Consider the following 18248-nt stretch of genomic DNA (forward strand, 5'->3'; position numbering starts at 1 on the left):
ACAACAATGATGATAAATAAGCAAATAAATGTAAAACATGCAGACACACATTCACACATACACACACATACGCATAACAGATATGCAACAAACATGCAGTTTCTCAGATATGAAGCACAATCAAATACACATAAACGTACATGAGCCCCAACACACACACACACACACACACACACACACACACACACACACACACACATGCATAACAGATATGCAACAAACATGCAGTTTCTCAGATATGAAGCACAATCAAATACACATAAACATACATGAGCCCCAACACACACACACACACACACACACACACACACACACATTACCCTTCACCCCCTCCTCCTCCACACACTCATTTCTAGGCTACGTATCACAGCTTCCATGGCACACACACACACACACACACACACACACACACACACACACACACACACAGGCACACTTACTTGTACAAGCACACACACATACGCCCATATCCCCCACCCCAACCCCCCCAACATATATACAAATATATATATGCACACCCGCACATTCCAATATTCCGTTGCTCCCACAGTGTAGGCATGCATACATACCTCATCCTCTACGCCCCCCTTCCCCCCTTACCCCCCTTCCCTCCCCACACACAACACACGCACGTGCACAGAACTCTCCTGACACTTGTGTACACTTGCACCCTCGCGCACGCACACAGGCACACGCACACAAACACACACATGCACACACGCACAGAGGCTGCCACTGACTGGCCGCAAGAGGGGTGGGAAAAGATCTCTGATGCCAAGAACGTGGCGTCTAGTGTATTGCTCAGTCTACTGTATTTGGAAAAGCCCACAGAGACTCTGTTCCGTTTTGAAGAAACTTGCGCAATGTTGGTTTGGAAATGATGCCGATATTCGTTTGATTTGCAAAGCATTTTGCTGTACCTTTCATGCTAGACTTATGGCTACTCCCTCTCTCTACCTTTATTTCTTTGAGGCGATCGATGGTGTGATGGCCTTGTACCTGTTCTTTTTGATATTCTTTGACTTTTCTGAGGATTTCCGATTTTCCTAGATATAGGCTGCTCGTTGTTGTTGCGTTACCAGCAAGTCAACTCACTCATTTCCCTTAACACCTGCATGTCCCGGGCAGTATGACCATTTAAGCTTTTTAATCTGAAAGTTGAGCATTGCCTTATGCCACTCTGGGCTTCCCATTCCATTTTCAATTTTCTGTGTGAGGTTCATTGAGTCGGTTAGAATCATGGCATGTTGGTTTCTGGGCATATTGATAGACGATAGCCACTGGAGGGCATGTGTCACAGCTTCAACTTCCATCGTTAGGCTGGAGGTTGTGACTTTGTTGGCAGCATTCTCTTCCCTGATTGTTTTTCCATTTTGTTTCACAGTGAATCCCCAACCAGATTGGTCTTTGGTTATTGAGCCATCTGTGTATATGATGATGTCCTCTTCTTTACTGTTTTCTTCTATCTTCTTCTTCTTCTTCTTTGCGTTCGACAGCTACGCATTCAGGGTCGAAGTCCGAGTGATGCCACAAACTCGGACGTCTGGTGAAGATCGGCTGCTGTCCCCCAGAGCTTGGTGTTGAGGTCAGCACCCCCAGGCCAGGACTGCTGCCGCATCTTCTCATACAGGGGGCAGTCTTGGAGAATATGGGATGGGGTCTGGTCAGCCTGGCCGCAATCACATAGGGATGAGGCTGCCACTCCAATCCTCTTCAGGTGTGCTCGGAGGCTGCAGTGTCCTGTGTGAAGGCGGTAGATGGTAGTCTGGTGTCTTCTCTCCAGTGTCCTGATGGGATCTTGGTGTGCCTGGTAGCCTCTGTTCAGGGTGACCCAACCTCTTCGGAATCTGCTGCGGAGGAGAGTTTTTGCTTCCTCATACGTGGCAGGAATGGTTGGCTGTGTGAGCTGGCTTCCTTCCTTAGCAAGGTGGTCTGCACACTCGATGCCTGGGAGGCCTACATGTGCAGGCACCCACTGGAGGGTCGTTGGGGCTGTTTGGGTAAGGGTTGTGAGGGAGGCCTTAAGGGACTGGATCAGTGGACCAGGATCAGGGGAGTCAAGGGCCTGGAGTGTGGACATGGAGTCAGTGAAGATGGAGATGCTGCCAAGGGGCTTTCCAAAGGAGGAGAGGAATTCTGCTGCTGTTTTGATGTCCAGGACTTCAGCTGTGAAATTGGAACAGAGCTTTCCTCCAGGGAGTGAGATGCTGCTGTGCTCTCCATGGGGAAATCTGACGTAGACACCACTGCCTCTGTTGTATGTGGCTTCCTCCACTGATCCGTCCGTGTATACATGGGTCCAGGAGCTGGCTGGGTAGGACTCCTCTATCATGGCCAGAGTCAGGATCTTGAGAGTAGCTGGTTGCTGGTCTTTGGTGGTGATGCCAGGAACTCTGAGGCTGATGGTGGCCTCTATCTCTTGGTCAAGCCTCTGGTCAGGCAAGGCAAGGTCAGTGCAAGACACCCCTTTTGCCACCAGAACATCGCTGTGCTGTGCTCTGAGTGCTTTATACTGGTGGTTGAGGCTCTGACGTTTGAGACGGTTCTTGGTGGGCTGCTCCAGTCTGTGGTGTAGGTGATGTGAGGGCAGTCTTCTGAGCTTCTCTCCCTGCATCAGGACTTTCAGGTCGCGTCTTCTCTTCCAGGGGCTCAACGTTAGCATTCTCCATGTCATGGATTGGCGTGGACCTCATGGCTCCAAGTATGAGGCGTAGTCCCATAGTTTGGACTTTGTCGAGCCGGCTCTTGTTGGTCTTGGAGGCTGTGCCCCACGAGGTTGAGGCGTACTCCATGGTGGGTCTGACCGCTCCCATGTAGACAATGGCGAGAAGCCTGCTGTCTGCTCCCCAAGTCGTCCCGGCCAGCTTCTTCAGCAGGGCTAGCTTGCGGATGCCTCTCCTCTCCATCTCCTCAATCTGGGGCCTCCAGGTCAGGCGGGTGTCCAACTTGACACCAAGGAATGTTGGTATATCCGTCTGGGGCAAGATCTGTCCCTGGAGCTTCAGCTTAACTTGCTCATTGGCGGTGGAGAGAGAGAAAAGTGTTGCGTTGGTTTTTGTGGTGTTGAGCTCAAGACCCCAGTCTTCTGTCCATGTAGCGATATTGCTGACGACTTCCTGAAGCCGGTAGGAGGCTGTGCTGGTGTGTTCAGCGGATGTCCATACTGCCAGGTCGTCTGCGGGCAGACTGTTGGAGACGTGCTTCGTGATGTTGTCTCTGATGTTGTTGATATACAACAGAAACAATGTTGGGGAAAGCACTCCTCCCTGGGGGACACCCTCACGTAGCTTGACCTTTCTGTTGTGGAAGCCATCTAGTTTGACCCTTGCGGTCCTGCCGAAGAGGTAGTGTTGGATCCACATGTACATCTTGCTACGTACGCTGGCTTGGAGAAGTTTCAGGATGAGGCCCTCCTTCCACACTTTGTCAAACGCTCTCGACAGGTCAGAAAACATGGCCAGTGTCTTCTTCTTCTCCTGAAAAGAGTTTTCGATGTCCTGGACAAGGAGGGCTAGTTGATCTTCTGTGTTTCGGAATTTTCTGTAGCTGGTCTGGGTAGGTGAAAGGATGTTCTGTGTTTCCAGGAGGAAGGTGAGGCGGCGGTTGACAATCCTTTCCAGCAGCTTGCCAACACACCTCAGAAGGTTGATTGGTCTGTAGCTGTGGGGGTCCTTCTTGTTCTTTCCCTTCTTTGGGATCGGGATGATCTCTGCCTCTTTCCAGATGGAAGGCACAACTCCTGCTGTCCAGCTGTAGTTGAAGATCTGAAGCAGCACTGTTCTGGATGCTGTCCCAGGTGCTTCAGCATGTCGCCAGTGACACCATCAGGCCCCGGAGCTTTCTTGGGCTTCAGCTTGCGAATGCCTTGTTTCAGCTCCTTCATGGTAAATGGTTCGCTCGTACAGTTGTCATCTATGCCATGTAGGTCTGATGTCATTAGCTTCGTGGTTTCCTCTCGTACCTGCTTGATGCACTGTCTGGGCATGTGGAATGTACTCTCCTCTCGGTACAGTTCCACAAAGGTGTTGGCTGCGGCCTTTTCTGTTTTCAGCTGGTTGTCCTGCTCGATGACGGTCTTGCCTCTGCTGGGGTTGTCATTCGTTCAGTTTCTTTGTCAGCTTCCAAAGCCCCTGCATGTCTCCGTGTTCAGGGAGGATGTCTTGTCTTGCCAGCTCTTGTGTGTTGCTTGCAGCTTTTCCTTTATGAACACAGCTTTCACTCTGTTGTGTGTCTCTACATTTTCATCAGTGGGGGAGCTCTCCATCGTGTCCCTGGTTTCACTGAGGGTCTTGTGCAGGGTGTCGAGCTCAGGTGTCCAGTAGGGACGGTAGTTCCTGCGTTTGCCTCGTGGAATAGCTGCCTGCGCCGCGTCTAATACTGCCTTATTAAAATTCTTGGCATTTTCGTTGATGTCTTGGTGCGACAGTGTCAGCGCAGAAGTCCTCTTGCCTGCCTCGTGCTTGAAAAGGTCCCAGTTTGCCTTCTTGTAATTCCAGCTTGCTGGGAGCCTGGTGGGATGGGTTTCAAACTGTCTGTACTGTGATGATCACTGGCCTGTGGTCGCTGCCTCCAAGCTGGGGCGACACCTCCCTTTGGGCAATGCTATGGATGTCGTCTGTCACGAAGGCCAGGTCAGGAGTGCTTGTGGTCCTCCATGCTCATGAGTAGCACGTAGGTGGATCTTTTGGACTGTTGATGAGGATCAGCTGGTTACTGATTGCCCAGTTTTCCACATCTTCTCCCTTCTTATTAAGATCTTGGTAGCCCCAGCTGGGTGAGTGGCTGTTAAAGTCTCCTGTGATGATCCAGCTGTGGGAGTCAATGAGGATGGAGTCAAGCTGTATTTGGTTTGTAGGTGAGTAGACACTGAGGACTGTCACTGACGTGCCTGGCAACACCAACTTGACTCCCAGAAATTCTGTGTCGAGTTCAGCTTGACCAGAACTCTGGGTCTCTGCCGCTGGGATGTTGTTTCTTACCAGGGTGATGAGGCCTCCCTTTGGTCTGTTCTCTCGGTCTTGTCTAAACAACTCGTAACCTCTTATGAAAAAGCGGTGAGTGTTCTTGAGGTGGGTCTCTTGGATGCAACATACATCGATCGCATTTTCACGCAGAAACCGTTGGAGCTCAACCTTCTTGCGCTGTACTCCTTCCGCATTCCAGTGGACGATACGAAGTGCTGCTTGCCCATGTGCTCCAATCTGTTCTCCCCAAAGAGTCTGAGAAGCATGGTGTCCGTGGTCGGTAGTAGTGGATGGGCCCCTTTGAGGCTGAGGGCCCAGCACCGTCTCCCCCCGGCCATGGTCCAGGAAGACGACACCACATCAGTCTGGCATTGTCTGCGTAGCCATGTGTCGTAGAGTGCGTGCACAGCCGGTTTTGACTAGATCACGCCCCTTAGAGAGGCCACTGTGGCGCCGTCTGCAGTGATCTCCTGTTCTGGTAACGGTTTACAGTTGGCCGGGTTTTCTCTTGGGAGTTTTCCTTCTCTTGGAAGAACTGCCTGCTGAGGCTAACGGACTCCATCTGCCCGGATTTTTCCTCAGGGTTGACTCCCGAAGCCTTTCCTATGAGTGGGTATGGCCGCAAGGCAGCGGAGGTTTGAAATCAGAGTTTTCCTTCTCTTAGATGAGCTGTCTTCCCAGACTGATGAGCCCCATCTACCCAAAGCACTGGTTTTCAGGCGCCAGGTAACCCGCCTTCACCCCTTCTCCTATCAGTAGTAGCAGTTCCGCCGGGCTTATATCTAAGCCACACGAGCAGGCTAGGAGCTGGACTTACTTGTCAGAGGCTATTTGAGACGCATGCCGTGAGGGGCATTTTATAGACAATGGGAGCTTGTCCCCATTGCCACCCCTCGGCTATGACAACCTTGTTTTCTTCTATGAGTAGCTTCACTTCTGCATCAGTTTTGCCCTTTGGCCTTTTCTGACAATGTCTTCCTAGAGTGGGTGAAATGGTTATGTTGAATAGATGGTTGAGGTTTACGGGGTTTTTCTCCCATTCTTTTGTTTTTTTCAGGTCTTGTAGTCGGCATACTAGCTGGATTGTGTCTTCTTGCCCCATCCATGATCTTCCTCATCCTAGACGGCTGCCTTTTGGTTCTTTGACTGCGTCATGCAGTGGGTTTTGAGGGTTTTCTAATGCTCTGAAGTAGGTCTTAACCTGTTCTAACTTGTTTCTGGCCTGCACTGAAGGAAGGTCAAGCAGGTATCACATGGTTTCCGTGGGCGTGTCTTTTGTTGTTCCAAGGATCAGCCTCATAGCTTCATTTTGAACTCTTTCTAATTTTAGGAGGTTGCTTTGAGACGGTGTTGTTAGCCCAAGTCTGTAGTTGATCACACTGAGGACTATTTTTTTAAAATTATTATTATTTTATTATTATTATTATTACTACTACCTTTTTCTATATCATAATTATTATTTATATATTTATTTATTTATTTATGTAAGCTTATCTATTATTTATTCCCCCTTTTCTTCTTTTTTTTTTTCTCAAGGCCTGACTAAGAGCGTTGGGTTACGCTGCTGGTCAGGCATCTGCTTTGCAGATGTGGTGTAGCGTATATGATTTTGTCCGAATGCAGTGACGCCTCCTTGAGCTACTGAAACTGAAACTGAGGACGAGTGATTGGTATAGCAGGAAGAGGTGATGTTGTTCAATACCTGTGGTTGCCATTGCTTTTGAGACTGAAAGACCCTTTTTGCATTTGAGAACAGTATTTTCAGTATGTTTTCTGAAGGTCAACATCCTGTCGAACTGTATTCCTAGGTAGCGTACACGGCTGTGCCGCTTAACTTCCAGCAGAGCTATTTAGTTTCAGAGTTCAGTGAGCGGTCAGGAGCACGGCTGCTGACCTAGATTCCACTGGGATGGGAAGGGGGGGGAGGGGAGCGCGCGCCGCGCTCTTTGTGCCTATGTTTCCAGCAGAGAAAGGTGTATTGTTTAAGTGATTTTCATTTAATCATATTTGTGCACACCGGTTTTTGTTTGCTGTCATTTTTGTGTACATGATTCCAGTGAATGTGAACTTTAAGTGTGTTGTGTGATTTACCAGACACTGTCCGAGTGTTTGTGTTACATCCAGTTATTTGACCTAAGTGTGTGTGTGTGAGTGCCGACAAAAATGGAATCTGGTGCGGTAGTGGCAGCATTGCTGACTGGGCAACACACCTTCAGTGAACACTTGAGATGTTTGGATAATATGTGTCGTGTGTGTGGTGAGCGGGTTCTCAGAAGAGATAAAGATAAGGGGTTGAATGCAAGACTTTGTGCCAAGTATTCTTCTGAACTGTTTCGTTTTTTCGGTCTAGATGTTTCGAATGATGAAGAGGGCAAACATCCCACATGCATTTGTATCAAGTGCTACAAAAAAATGAACAAGGGGGGGAGGCAACACACGCAGTCGTCAATTCACTCAAAAGAAAGTATTAGGGATGCAGTCACAAGATGACAAACTGCGTGTCATCATGCAAGAGCACATGACTATTGTCTTCCCCATGCGTCAGCAAGTCGTACCCCAAGCAGGAGAATCACGGCACAAATCAAAAAGTAAAGAATAAAGAAATTTTCAGCCCTGTTCTTTTCTCCACCCTGAATCCCTCCCTCCCGCACACACACATTGTAAGGAAAAAACAAGAAAAGAAAAAAAATGTTTGAGTTTAGTCAGTGTCACACTTCAACTGAGTGGATTACCAACTACAAACAAGGAGTTCATACGGATTTATAAGTTCAGGTAGGAATGGATTTTATTATTTAGAACTTACAAATGCATGTCAGTACGTTACATTGTGATCGTTTACTAAAAGCATGGTATCGTCAAGGTGTATCTTTTAGACTGACCAAATGCATGTTGCAAGCAAAGGCACACATACTGACACGCAAAACATCTAGTCGGCGAAAATCTCTCCCCCCCTCTCTGTGTGCGTCTCTCTCTCTCTCTCTCTGCGTCTGTCTCTCTCCCTCTCTCTGTGCCTCTCCCCTTTCTCTCTCCGTACACGTTCCTCTGTTTCTCAGTATGTCTGTCCCTGCATATATATGTCTGCCTGTCCGTCTCTCTTCCCGTGATGTTGAGAGAAGTGTGAAACTTAAGTGGCTGGCAGCAGTTCTCAGTGGAGCTGATCGTTAAATACTGATACTAATTCCGGGGCGGTCTGCCACCTCTAGGTAATGTATCGGCTATATTTTCCTTCCAGTTGTATCGTGGAGACATGCATGTATATCATGATACAAGTTTTATCTCCAAGTAAAACGATGTACACACACAACACGGAGTTGAAATTGAACTACGTTCCGTGTGTGTTCCTCAGTTCGAACAGAATGTTCGTGTGCTCGCTAAGTTTTGGACCGCTTGTACACTGCCTGTAGGAAATTAAACCTGCTCATGTTTGGTATCGTTAAATTTGTCAGAAAATCACACATCCATTCACACCCATAGCGCCCTTCTTGTTGCATTCTGACATAGAGTATTATTTTTTAAAAGCACATAACCCTGTTTCTGACAGTTTATCAGCAGCAGCGAAGCTGTTCACAGCTGTACACACTGCCCGTGTAACATGCGCTCCGCAAAGAATAGCGCGAAGTTAGTGGTGCGCCAGAGCGCTGCCCCATATACTGCCTGCCTGTCTGTCCAGGCTATCACCTTTCCAACGTTTCGCGCTCGCTCGCTGTTCATCCCTCTCCCCTCCGCTTCGCGCCAAAACTAAAAGGGCTGCCTTGTGCCGCCGTGCGTAGGCATTCGGTTTTCTCGTTCTGAATCCCGTCGAATGACACAGGTGGTGGTGATTAGCTCGCGGTTCTGTTGTTGAGGGTGCACAGCAACATTTGGGCTTTTGCTGGATTGATGGAAGATCCTGTGTCTTTGCACCATTGAGCGATATCTGGGATTCAGGGGCAGCCATCCTCCACCCAGCATGTCGCAGGTAGTGGACGGCGGACAGCCTCCAGATATGGAGGTTAGTCCCGAATAAGCTGGCTTGTGAGTAAATAAGGGGTCCTGGGCAAACTGGTGGTGTTGTCTGCCAGGACGGGGTGAGGCTTCAGGTGGCTTTGCCTCCTCTGTAAAAAGCCCCGTATGTCCCACAACGGAAATGTTCAGGCGGACATGACACACACACGCAAACGCACACACACACACACACACACACACACACACACATACAGTGAATGTGATACACGCACACACACACGCACACACACACACACACACACACACACACACACACACACACACACATACAGTGAATGTGATACACACACACATGCACACACACACACACACACATACACACACATGCACGCACTTTGGAGCTGAGGAGGAGATTCCCAACCTGGAAAAAAACCCTCAAAAATGGATCAGGTCATTAACTGACACTTGCTACAGTATGCCTTCCTACAGGTGATCCTCTGAGGAAGTATAAACAGAGCACCAATAACAGACTGGATAGTGGAAAACAGACTGAATGTAAGAATTACAAACAGCCTCCAGTGGCAGTTAAACCAAATGTTTGTTTGCCTTGTAGATAAAATGTACATTTGCTGATGTGGCTCAGAGTCTGAGTGTCCCTACAAAATTCAGAATGTTCCTACCAATTTTCCTATGTCTCTATATGTCTATTGTATGTTTGTGTTGTAGTGAAACAAAGCGAGGACTGCTGGACATGTCAATCAACTTCACTACCCACCCCACAGCCATCAGTGTGCGACAGCCACTCCTCTCTGCCCTCAGCCACCTCCACTTCCCACTCCACAAGGTGAGGTCTTCACAGCCTTTCTGCTCACCTGCATGCTTTGTTTTGTTTGGATCTTTTCATTCTTGGAACCTCACAAATTTATCTCCGGCTGTTTTGATGAATGTGTGTGACAAGAAAAAGAACAAAGTAGTAAGATGAAAACAGAACTTGTGACAATAAGGGGGTGTAGGAGTAAATACAAGTTCCTGTTATGAAATGCATAGTCTTTGATGTCATGGAGAAGTAACAGTGAAAATGGTTTTCTATCCTGAGTAAGATAATATATGTTTGACACTGACATACTTTCCCGAGTAAGATAATATGTTTGACACTGAACGATGACAGCGACTGACAGCTCACAAGAGCCTGCCACATGTGTCCTGGACAACAAAGTTCACATTCAAAGTGAGCAAGGAGACAGAATGTCTGGAAACTCCGAGCTTGTCTTTCATGTCTCAGTTCACTCTGACAAGTTCGGGCTTTTCCAGTGACAATGACAGAGGGGTGTGACAGATGATGACAGTGAGGGATGTCACAGGTGATGATGACAGTGGTGTGACAGGTGATGATGGCAGTGAGGGGTATGACAGGTGATGATGACAGTGAAGGATGTCACAGGTGATGATGAGGGGTGTGACAGGTGGTGATGACAGTGAGGGGTGTGACAGGTGATGATGATGACAGTGAGGGATGTGACAGGTGATGATGACAGTGAGGGGTGTGACAGGTGATGATGATGACAGTGAGGGGTGTGACAGGTGATGATGACAAAGAGGAGAGTGGTAGATGATGATAATGACAGCGGTGTGACAGGTGATGATGATGACAGGGGTGTGACAGATGATGATGACAGTGAGTGGTGTCACAGGTGATGATGATGACAGTGAGTGGTGTCACAGGTGATGATGATGACAGTGAGGAGTGTGAAAGGTGATGATGATGACAGTGAGGGGTGTGACAGATGATGATGACAGTGAGGGGTGTGACAGGTGATGATGATGGCAGTGAGGGGTGTGACAGGTGATGATGATGACAGTGAGGGGTGTAACAGGTGATGATGATGACAATGAGGGATGTGACAGGTGATGATGATGACAGTGAGGGGTGTGAAAGGTGATGATGATGACAGTGAGGGGTGTAACAGGTGATGATGATGGACAGTGAGGAGTGTGACAGATGATGATGACAGTGAGGGGTGTGACAGGTGATGATGACAGTGAGGGGTGTGACAGGTGACGATGATGACAGTGAGGGGTGTGACAGGTGATGATGATGACAGTGAGGGGTGTGAAAGGTGATGATGATGACAGTGAGGGGTGTGACAGATGATGATGACAGTGAGGGGTGTGACAGGTGATGATGATGGCAGTGAGGGGTGTAACAGGTGATGATGATGACAGTGAGGGGTGTGACAGGTGATGATGACAGTGAGGGGTGTGACAGGTGATGATGACAGTGAGGGGTGTGACAGGTGACGATGATGACAGTGAGGGGTGTAACAGGTGATTATGACAGTGAGGGATGTGACAGGTGATGATGATGACAGTGAGGGGTGTGACAGGTGATGATGACAGTGAGGGGTGTGACAGGTGATGATGATGACAGTGAGGGGTGTGACAGGTGATGATGATGGCAGTGAGGGGTGTGACAGGTGATTATGACAGTGAGGGATGTGACAGGTGATGATGATGACAGTGAGGGGTGTGACAGGTGATGATGATGACAGTGAGGGGTGTGACAGGTGATGATGATGACAGTGAGGGGTGTGAAAGGTGATGATGATGACAGTGAGGGGTGTGACAGATGATGATGACAGTGAGGGGTGTGACAGGTGATGATGATGGCAGTGAGGGGTGTGACAGGTGATGATGATGACAGTGAGGGGTGTGACAGGTGATGATGACAGTGAAGGGTGTGACAGGTGATGATGATGACAGTGAGTGGTGTGACAGGTGATGATGATGGCAGTGAGGGGTGTGACAGGTGATGATGATGGCAGTGAGTGGTGTGACAGGTGATGATGATGGCAGTGAGGGGTGTCACAGATGATGATGACAGTGAGGGGTGTGACAGGTGATGATGATGACAGTGAGGGATGTGACAGGTGATGATGACAACAGTGAGCGGTGTGACAGGTGATGATGATGGCAGTGAGGGGTGTGACAGGTGATGATGATGAGAGTGAGGGATGTGACAGGTGATGATGACAACAGTGAGAAGTGTAACAGGTGATGATGACAGTGAGGGATGTGACAGGTGATGATGATGGCAGTGAGGGATGTGACAGGTGATGATGATGACAGTGAGGGGTGTGACAGGTGATGATGACAGTGAGGGGTGTGACAGGTGATGATGACAGTGAGCGGTGTGACAGGTGATGATGATGACAGTGAGGGATGTGACAGGTGATGATGATGACAGTGAGGGATGTGACAGGTGATGATGATGACAGTGAGGGGTGTGACGGGTGAAGATGCCAGTGAGGGGTGTGACAGGTGATGATGACAGTGAGAGGTGTGACAGGTGATGATGATGACAGTGAGTGGTGTGACAGGTGATGATGATGACAGTGAGGGATGTGACAGGTGATGAATACAACAGTGAGGGGTGTGACAGGTGATAATGACAGTGAGAGGTGTGACAGGTGATGATGATGACAGTGAGAGATGTGACAGTTGATGATGATGACAGTGAGGGGTGTGACAGGTGATGATGATGACAGTGAGGGATGTGACAGATGATGATGACAGTGAGGGGTGTGACAGGTGATGATGATGACAGTGAGGGGTGTGACAGGTGATGATGATGACAGTGAGGGGTGTGACAGGTGATGATTTTGGCAATGAGGGGTGTCACAGATGATGATGACAGTGAGGGCACGGCTGCTCAGCTGAGCACAAAATCCGGCTCTTTAGTTGGCCGAGCAGCGTCTAGTGTCTTGGGTCAAAAATTTTTTTAATGCCAGACTTTCCCACCGCACTCTGTACTGACCGGCACATTTGCCGCGGTATTTCTGGCCCCGCGCGCCAAACTGGGACACTGCCTTCTTTGTTTCACTCGGCCCCACGGCCCCCGCCCCACTTTTCCCACCTTTTCACAGCATCCACACATTTCCTGCAGCGATTACAGAAAGTTGAATTATTGCTATTCCTGGTTGTATTATTGGAGTGCAGTTTGATTTGATTTACACAATTTCATTATTTTATCAACATCATCGTTTCATTTTTTTTTTTTTTTTACCTTAAAAATCTTCGTCTTTCTCGTGGAATGAAGGGCACGGCAGTGCCATAAGCCGACAGACACTCACCCCGCTCTCCATCCCCCTGCTGTTCACTCTCACCATGCTACAGTGTGTTCATTTAAACGTTTGTTGTGCTGCCAAGAAAAATCGCACAACTCAAAAGGTAAGCTAATCTGCATGCAGGCATGCTATATGTTCTGTGTGTATTTACGATGTTATTGTGCTAAATGCCTGTTTTCTTAGAGAGGGATTTAAACTTAACGATTTTTGCGATCATGTTTCTGCTTATCCTTCTCTTCTCTTTCTTCATTTATGTTTCAGCCGTTGCCGCAACAACCGCTATGTAAGAAAACATATTGTGTTTGGAGTCAATGGAAAGCTTATTTTGTGTTCTTTTTAGAAAACCACTTCTTTAGTCGTTATTTCCGATCCATCCGAGGAGATGATGCGCGAAAGAAACAAAGCAGATTTACCGCCGAACAAGTGTACAGTGAGTGCCGCTGGCGCGGCCTGTTTGTCAGCCGCGTTTATTTATATCCATGCCCTACTTCCTGGGTTCACGAACTTTCGCAGGGCCAACTAAAGTGCCAGCACTGAACACCCGTGAGGGGTGTGACAGGTAATAATGAAAAGAGTGAGCGGTGTGACATATGATAACAGTGAGGGGTGATGATGATAACAGTGAGGGGTGTGACAGGTGATGATGACAGTGAGGGGTGTGACGGGTGAAGATGACAGTGAGGCGTGTGACAGGTGATGATGATGACAGTGAGTGGTGTGACAGGTGATGATGATGACAGTGAGGGGTTTGACAGGTGATGATGATGACAGTGAGGGGTGTGACAGGTGATTATGACAGTGAGGAGTGTGACAGGTGATGATGATGACAGTGAGGGGTGTGACAGGTGATGATGGTGACAGTGAGGGGTGTGACAGGTGATAATGATGACAGTGAGGAGTGTGACAGGTGATGATGACTGTGAGAGGTGTAACAGGTAATGTTTACAGTGAGCGGTGTGACAGGTGATGATAACAGTGAGCGGTGTGACAGGTGATGATGATGATGGTGAGGGATGTGACAGGTGATGATGACAACAGTGAAGAGTTTGACAGGTGATGATGACTGTGAGAGGTGTAACAGGTGGTGATGACAGTGAGCGGTGTGACAGGTGATGATGACAGTCAGCGGTGTAAGAGGTGATGATGATGACAGTGAGGGGTGTGACAGGTGATGATGATGACAGTGAACGTGTGACATGTGATGATGATGACATTGAGGGATGTGACATGTGATGAAGACAACAGTGAGGGGTGTGACAGGTGATTATGACAGCGAGAGGTGTGACATGTGATGATGACAGCTGTGTGACAGGTGATGATGATGACAGTGAGGGGTGTGACAGGCGATGATGGCAGTGAGTGGTGTGACAGGTGGTGATGATGTACAGTGAGGAGTGTGACAGGTGATGATGACAGTGGTGTGACAGGTACTGATGGCAGTGAGGGGTGTGACATATGATGATGACAGTGAGGGGTGTGACAGGTGATGATGACAGTGGTGTGACAGGTACTGATGGCAGTGAGGGGTGTGACAGATGATGATGACAGTGAGGGGTGTGACAGATGATGATGACAGTGAGGGGTGTGACAGGTGATGATGATGACAGCCATGTGACAGGTGATGATGATGACCGTGAGGGATGTGACAGGTGATGATGATGACAGTGAGGGGTGTGACAGATGATGATGATGACAGTGAGGGGTGTGACAGGTGATGATGATGACAGTGAGGGGTGTGACAGATGATGATGATGATGTAACAGTGAGGGGTGTGACAGATGATGATGACAGTGAGAGGTGTGACAGGTGATGATGATGACAGTGAGGGGTGTGACCGGTGGTGATGATGATAGTGAGGGGTGTGACAGGTGATGAATACAACAGTGAGGGGTGTGACAGGTGATGATGACAGTGAGAGGTGTGACAGGTGATGATGGCAGTGGAGGATGTGGCAGGTGATGATGATGACAGTGAGGGGTGTGACAGGTGATGATGACAGTGAGGGGTGTGACAGATGATGATGACAGTGAGGGGTGTGACAGGTGATGATGATGGCAGTGAGGGATGTGACAGATGATGATGATGACAGTGTGGGGTGTGACAGGTGATGATGGTAACAGCGGTGTGACAGGTGATTATGATAACAAAGGTGTGACAGGTGATTATGATGACAGTGAGGGGTGTGACAGATGATGATGAGGACAATGAGGGATGTGACAGGTGATGATGATGACAGTGAGGGGTGTGACAGGTGATGATGATGACAGTGAGGGGTGTAACAGGTGATGATGATGACAATGAGGGATGTGACAGGTGATGATGATGACAATGAGTGATGTGACAGGTGATGATGATGACTGTGCGGGGTGTGACAGATGATGATGATGACAGTGAGGGTTGTGACAGGTGATGATGATGACAGTGAGCCTCCCGAAACCTGGAGGGGGTCAGGTTGGTGTTCTCTTGACCCTCTCCCGGGAGGGTCACTACCTTGTCGTGGTCGGGAGGCTTAGTGGCCAGTGATCAAGAGAGCTATGTCGGCGGGGGCTTCAGTGCTTCTTCGGGTTTTGCTGCTCTGGTCCCAGGTCTTAATTGACAGCCTACATAGCCATCGTAGCTGTTAGGGCTGAATAAGTGGTGGTTTTTGTACTGATGCCCCTGATAGGGCTTCCCATGCCGAACAGGTCGTGAGTGAGGCCCAAACTAAACGTGACCCACTGTCCCTTTCGCTATTCTCTATTCTTCTTTTTAGTGCCTCTTTTCTGTCCTCAGCTCCCCATCAAGCCTTCTTTTCCACATTCTTTTTTTCTCTGCGGCCTTCTTCAGGCCCGCCGTGTTTGCCGTGCGGCGCGACCTGTGATGGAGGGGAATGAGATCCTGGGGATTGAGAGAGCACGCTGCTCTCAACACATCCCTTTGGCTCGGACCTCTCCTAAGACAGGCGGCACACATTGGCCCGTGTGTGTCAATCGGCTACCCCTTCGTGGGGCTGGGTCAAGACTGGCAGTTTAGAGGCTAACGAGGATAACCCCCGTAGTGCTCGGTTCTCTGTCCCCGGGAGCTGGGCATGATCGGGGGGGAACACGTTGGAACTAGGCTGTTGGTCGTATATCCCTCCCGAAACCTGGAAGGGGTCAAGCTGGTGTTCCCTTGACCCTGGCCCCTAAGTTGGACCCCATGGTGGGTGGGTAAGGGAGGGATGAATTTACTTTTTTTCAACATGAATTCCAAACAATTACACCCCCCTAACTTTGGAAAAAGACGACGACAAGGAACAGACGACTCAGACTCAGATTCGGAGGTCGTTGAGACCTCTGGATTTTGGCCATCATGGCTTGTGATGGAGGGCGCTGATGACGACAAGCCCTTGTCGGCTCTCAGCCCCTTCGCTATCCAGAAGGGCTTTCAGTGTCTGGCAGGATCGCTGAAATCCATCAAGAGGCTGAGGAGCGGAGCATTTTTAGTGCAGACACAGTCAAAAAGGCAGACACAGCTCCTTCTCAAGGCGACCACTTTTGTGGATAGGGCGGTGAAGGTTTCCCCTCACAAAGGTCTCAACTGCTCAAAGGGGGTCATCAGATGCCCGGAGTTCAAAGGTGTGTCTGAGGCTGAAATCAAAAGCGAGCTGTCCTCTCAGGGAGTGACCGACGTGTACAGGGTGACGGTGAGGAAGGGGTGACAGCTGAGTGACAGGTGATGATGATGACAGTGAGAGGTGTGACAGATGATGATGACAGTGAGGGGTGTGACAGGTGATGATGGCAGTGAGGTATGTGACAGGTGATGATGGCAGTGTGGGGTGTGACAGGTGATGATGATGACAGCGGTGTGACAGGTGATGATGATGACAGTGAGAGGTGTGACACATGGTGATGACAGTGAGGGGTGTGACAGATGATGATGACAGTGAGGGGTGTGACAGGTGATGATGGCAGTGAGGTATGTGACAGATGATGATGATGACAGTGTGGTGTGTGACATGTGATGATGATGACAGCTGTGTGACGGGTGATGATGATGACAGTGAGAGGTGTGACAAGTGATGATGATGACAGTGAGGGGTGTGACAGGTGATGATGGCAGTGAGGTATGTGACAGGTGATGATGGCAGTGAGGGGTGTGACAGGTGATGACGATGATGGCAGTGAGGGGTGTGACAGGTGATGATGGCAGTGAGGGGTGTGACAGGTGATGATGATGAAACCGTGAGGGGTGTGACAGGTGATGGTGTGAGTGAGCGGTGTGACAGGTGATGATGATGACAGTGAGGGGTGTATCAGGTGATGATGATGACATCGAGGTGTGTAACAGGCAGGGGAGTGTGTGCTAAAGCAGTGCTTGGCGCTGAAGGAACAGCAGCAGAGTCATCAGCAATGGACCCAGACCCAGACTGCACTCTGCTCCTCTGTGCAGCTCTCCACTGGAGTTCACACCGACCTGGACAACCTAGCGGGTGAGGTGGTGTGGCAGGGAGGGAGGGAAGGGGGAAAGTCAGCACATGTTTTCTTGCAACCCCTTGCTTTCTTTCAGGCATCATCAGCACCATTTGATGAACATAAACATTTTTCAGAGAAACTCGATGTGTTCTGGTGTGGCTTTGAATGAGACCACTTGAAAAATGATGGAGAAAAAGTGATTGATGACCTTTTCTTGCTTATTGCATGAGAAGTTCCCCTTATTTGTATTGGCACTTTCACTTCCAGAATTATTTGTGATTTTTGCAAAATATTTAACCAACCTCTTAAAAAAAATCACGAAAATTGAATTCATGCTCAAACTTATGTAAACATATATGTTTCTTGAAGGAAAATGAATGGAAAATATAATTATCCTAAGATCAATGTTGACAGGATGAGATGACTCCCAATCAGGGGAACATAACTCAAATTTTAAGGAAATAAATACACAAAATATTTTGACACACGTGAGTCAAAAAGTGATTGAAAAAAATCGTTAAGATGGGCCCTGTATTAAATATTAATAAGCTTGTAAATTTAAAATAAAAAAGAAATGAAAAAAGGCCTGCTAGTGGGATCAAACCAGATATGTTCTGTTCAAAAACATGTTGTCTAATCCCCAACTCCACACCGCATCTGACATCACTCGACCAAATTTGATATTTAAAACTATGGGACTTTTAGCATGATCAAAATATTATGTATTTGAGGTAATAACACCATTTAAACTATGTTTTCTTGAAATATCTACATTGTTT

At 48.5% G+C, this 18248-nt stretch overlaps 1 protein-coding gene across 5 annotated transcripts in view; it reads left to right on the forward strand.

The window, feature by feature from the left end:
- LOC143277480 (HAUS augmin-like complex subunit 5) overlaps positions 1–18248 on the forward strand; it is a 92151-nt gene that overhangs the window by 53649 nt on the left and 20254 nt on the right. For all 5 annotated transcript variants that reach the window (XM_076582327.1, XM_076582328.1, XM_076582329.1 and 2 more), the window contains exons 15-16: positions 9636–9753; positions 17345–17486. In XM_076582327.1, the coding sequence (XP_076438442.1) occupies positions 9636–9753; positions 17345–17486 (260 nt within the window). The remainder of the gene's footprint in view (positions 1–9635; positions 9754–17344; positions 17487–18248) is intronic.

This window comes from Babylonia areolata, chromosome 34 (assembly GCF_041734735.1).
Source record: "Babylonia areolata isolate BAREFJ2019XMU chromosome 34, ASM4173473v1, whole genome shotgun sequence".
In the NCBI taxonomy this organism is placed as follows: Eukaryota; Metazoa; Mollusca; class Gastropoda; order Neogastropoda; family Buccinidae; genus Babylonia; species Babylonia areolata.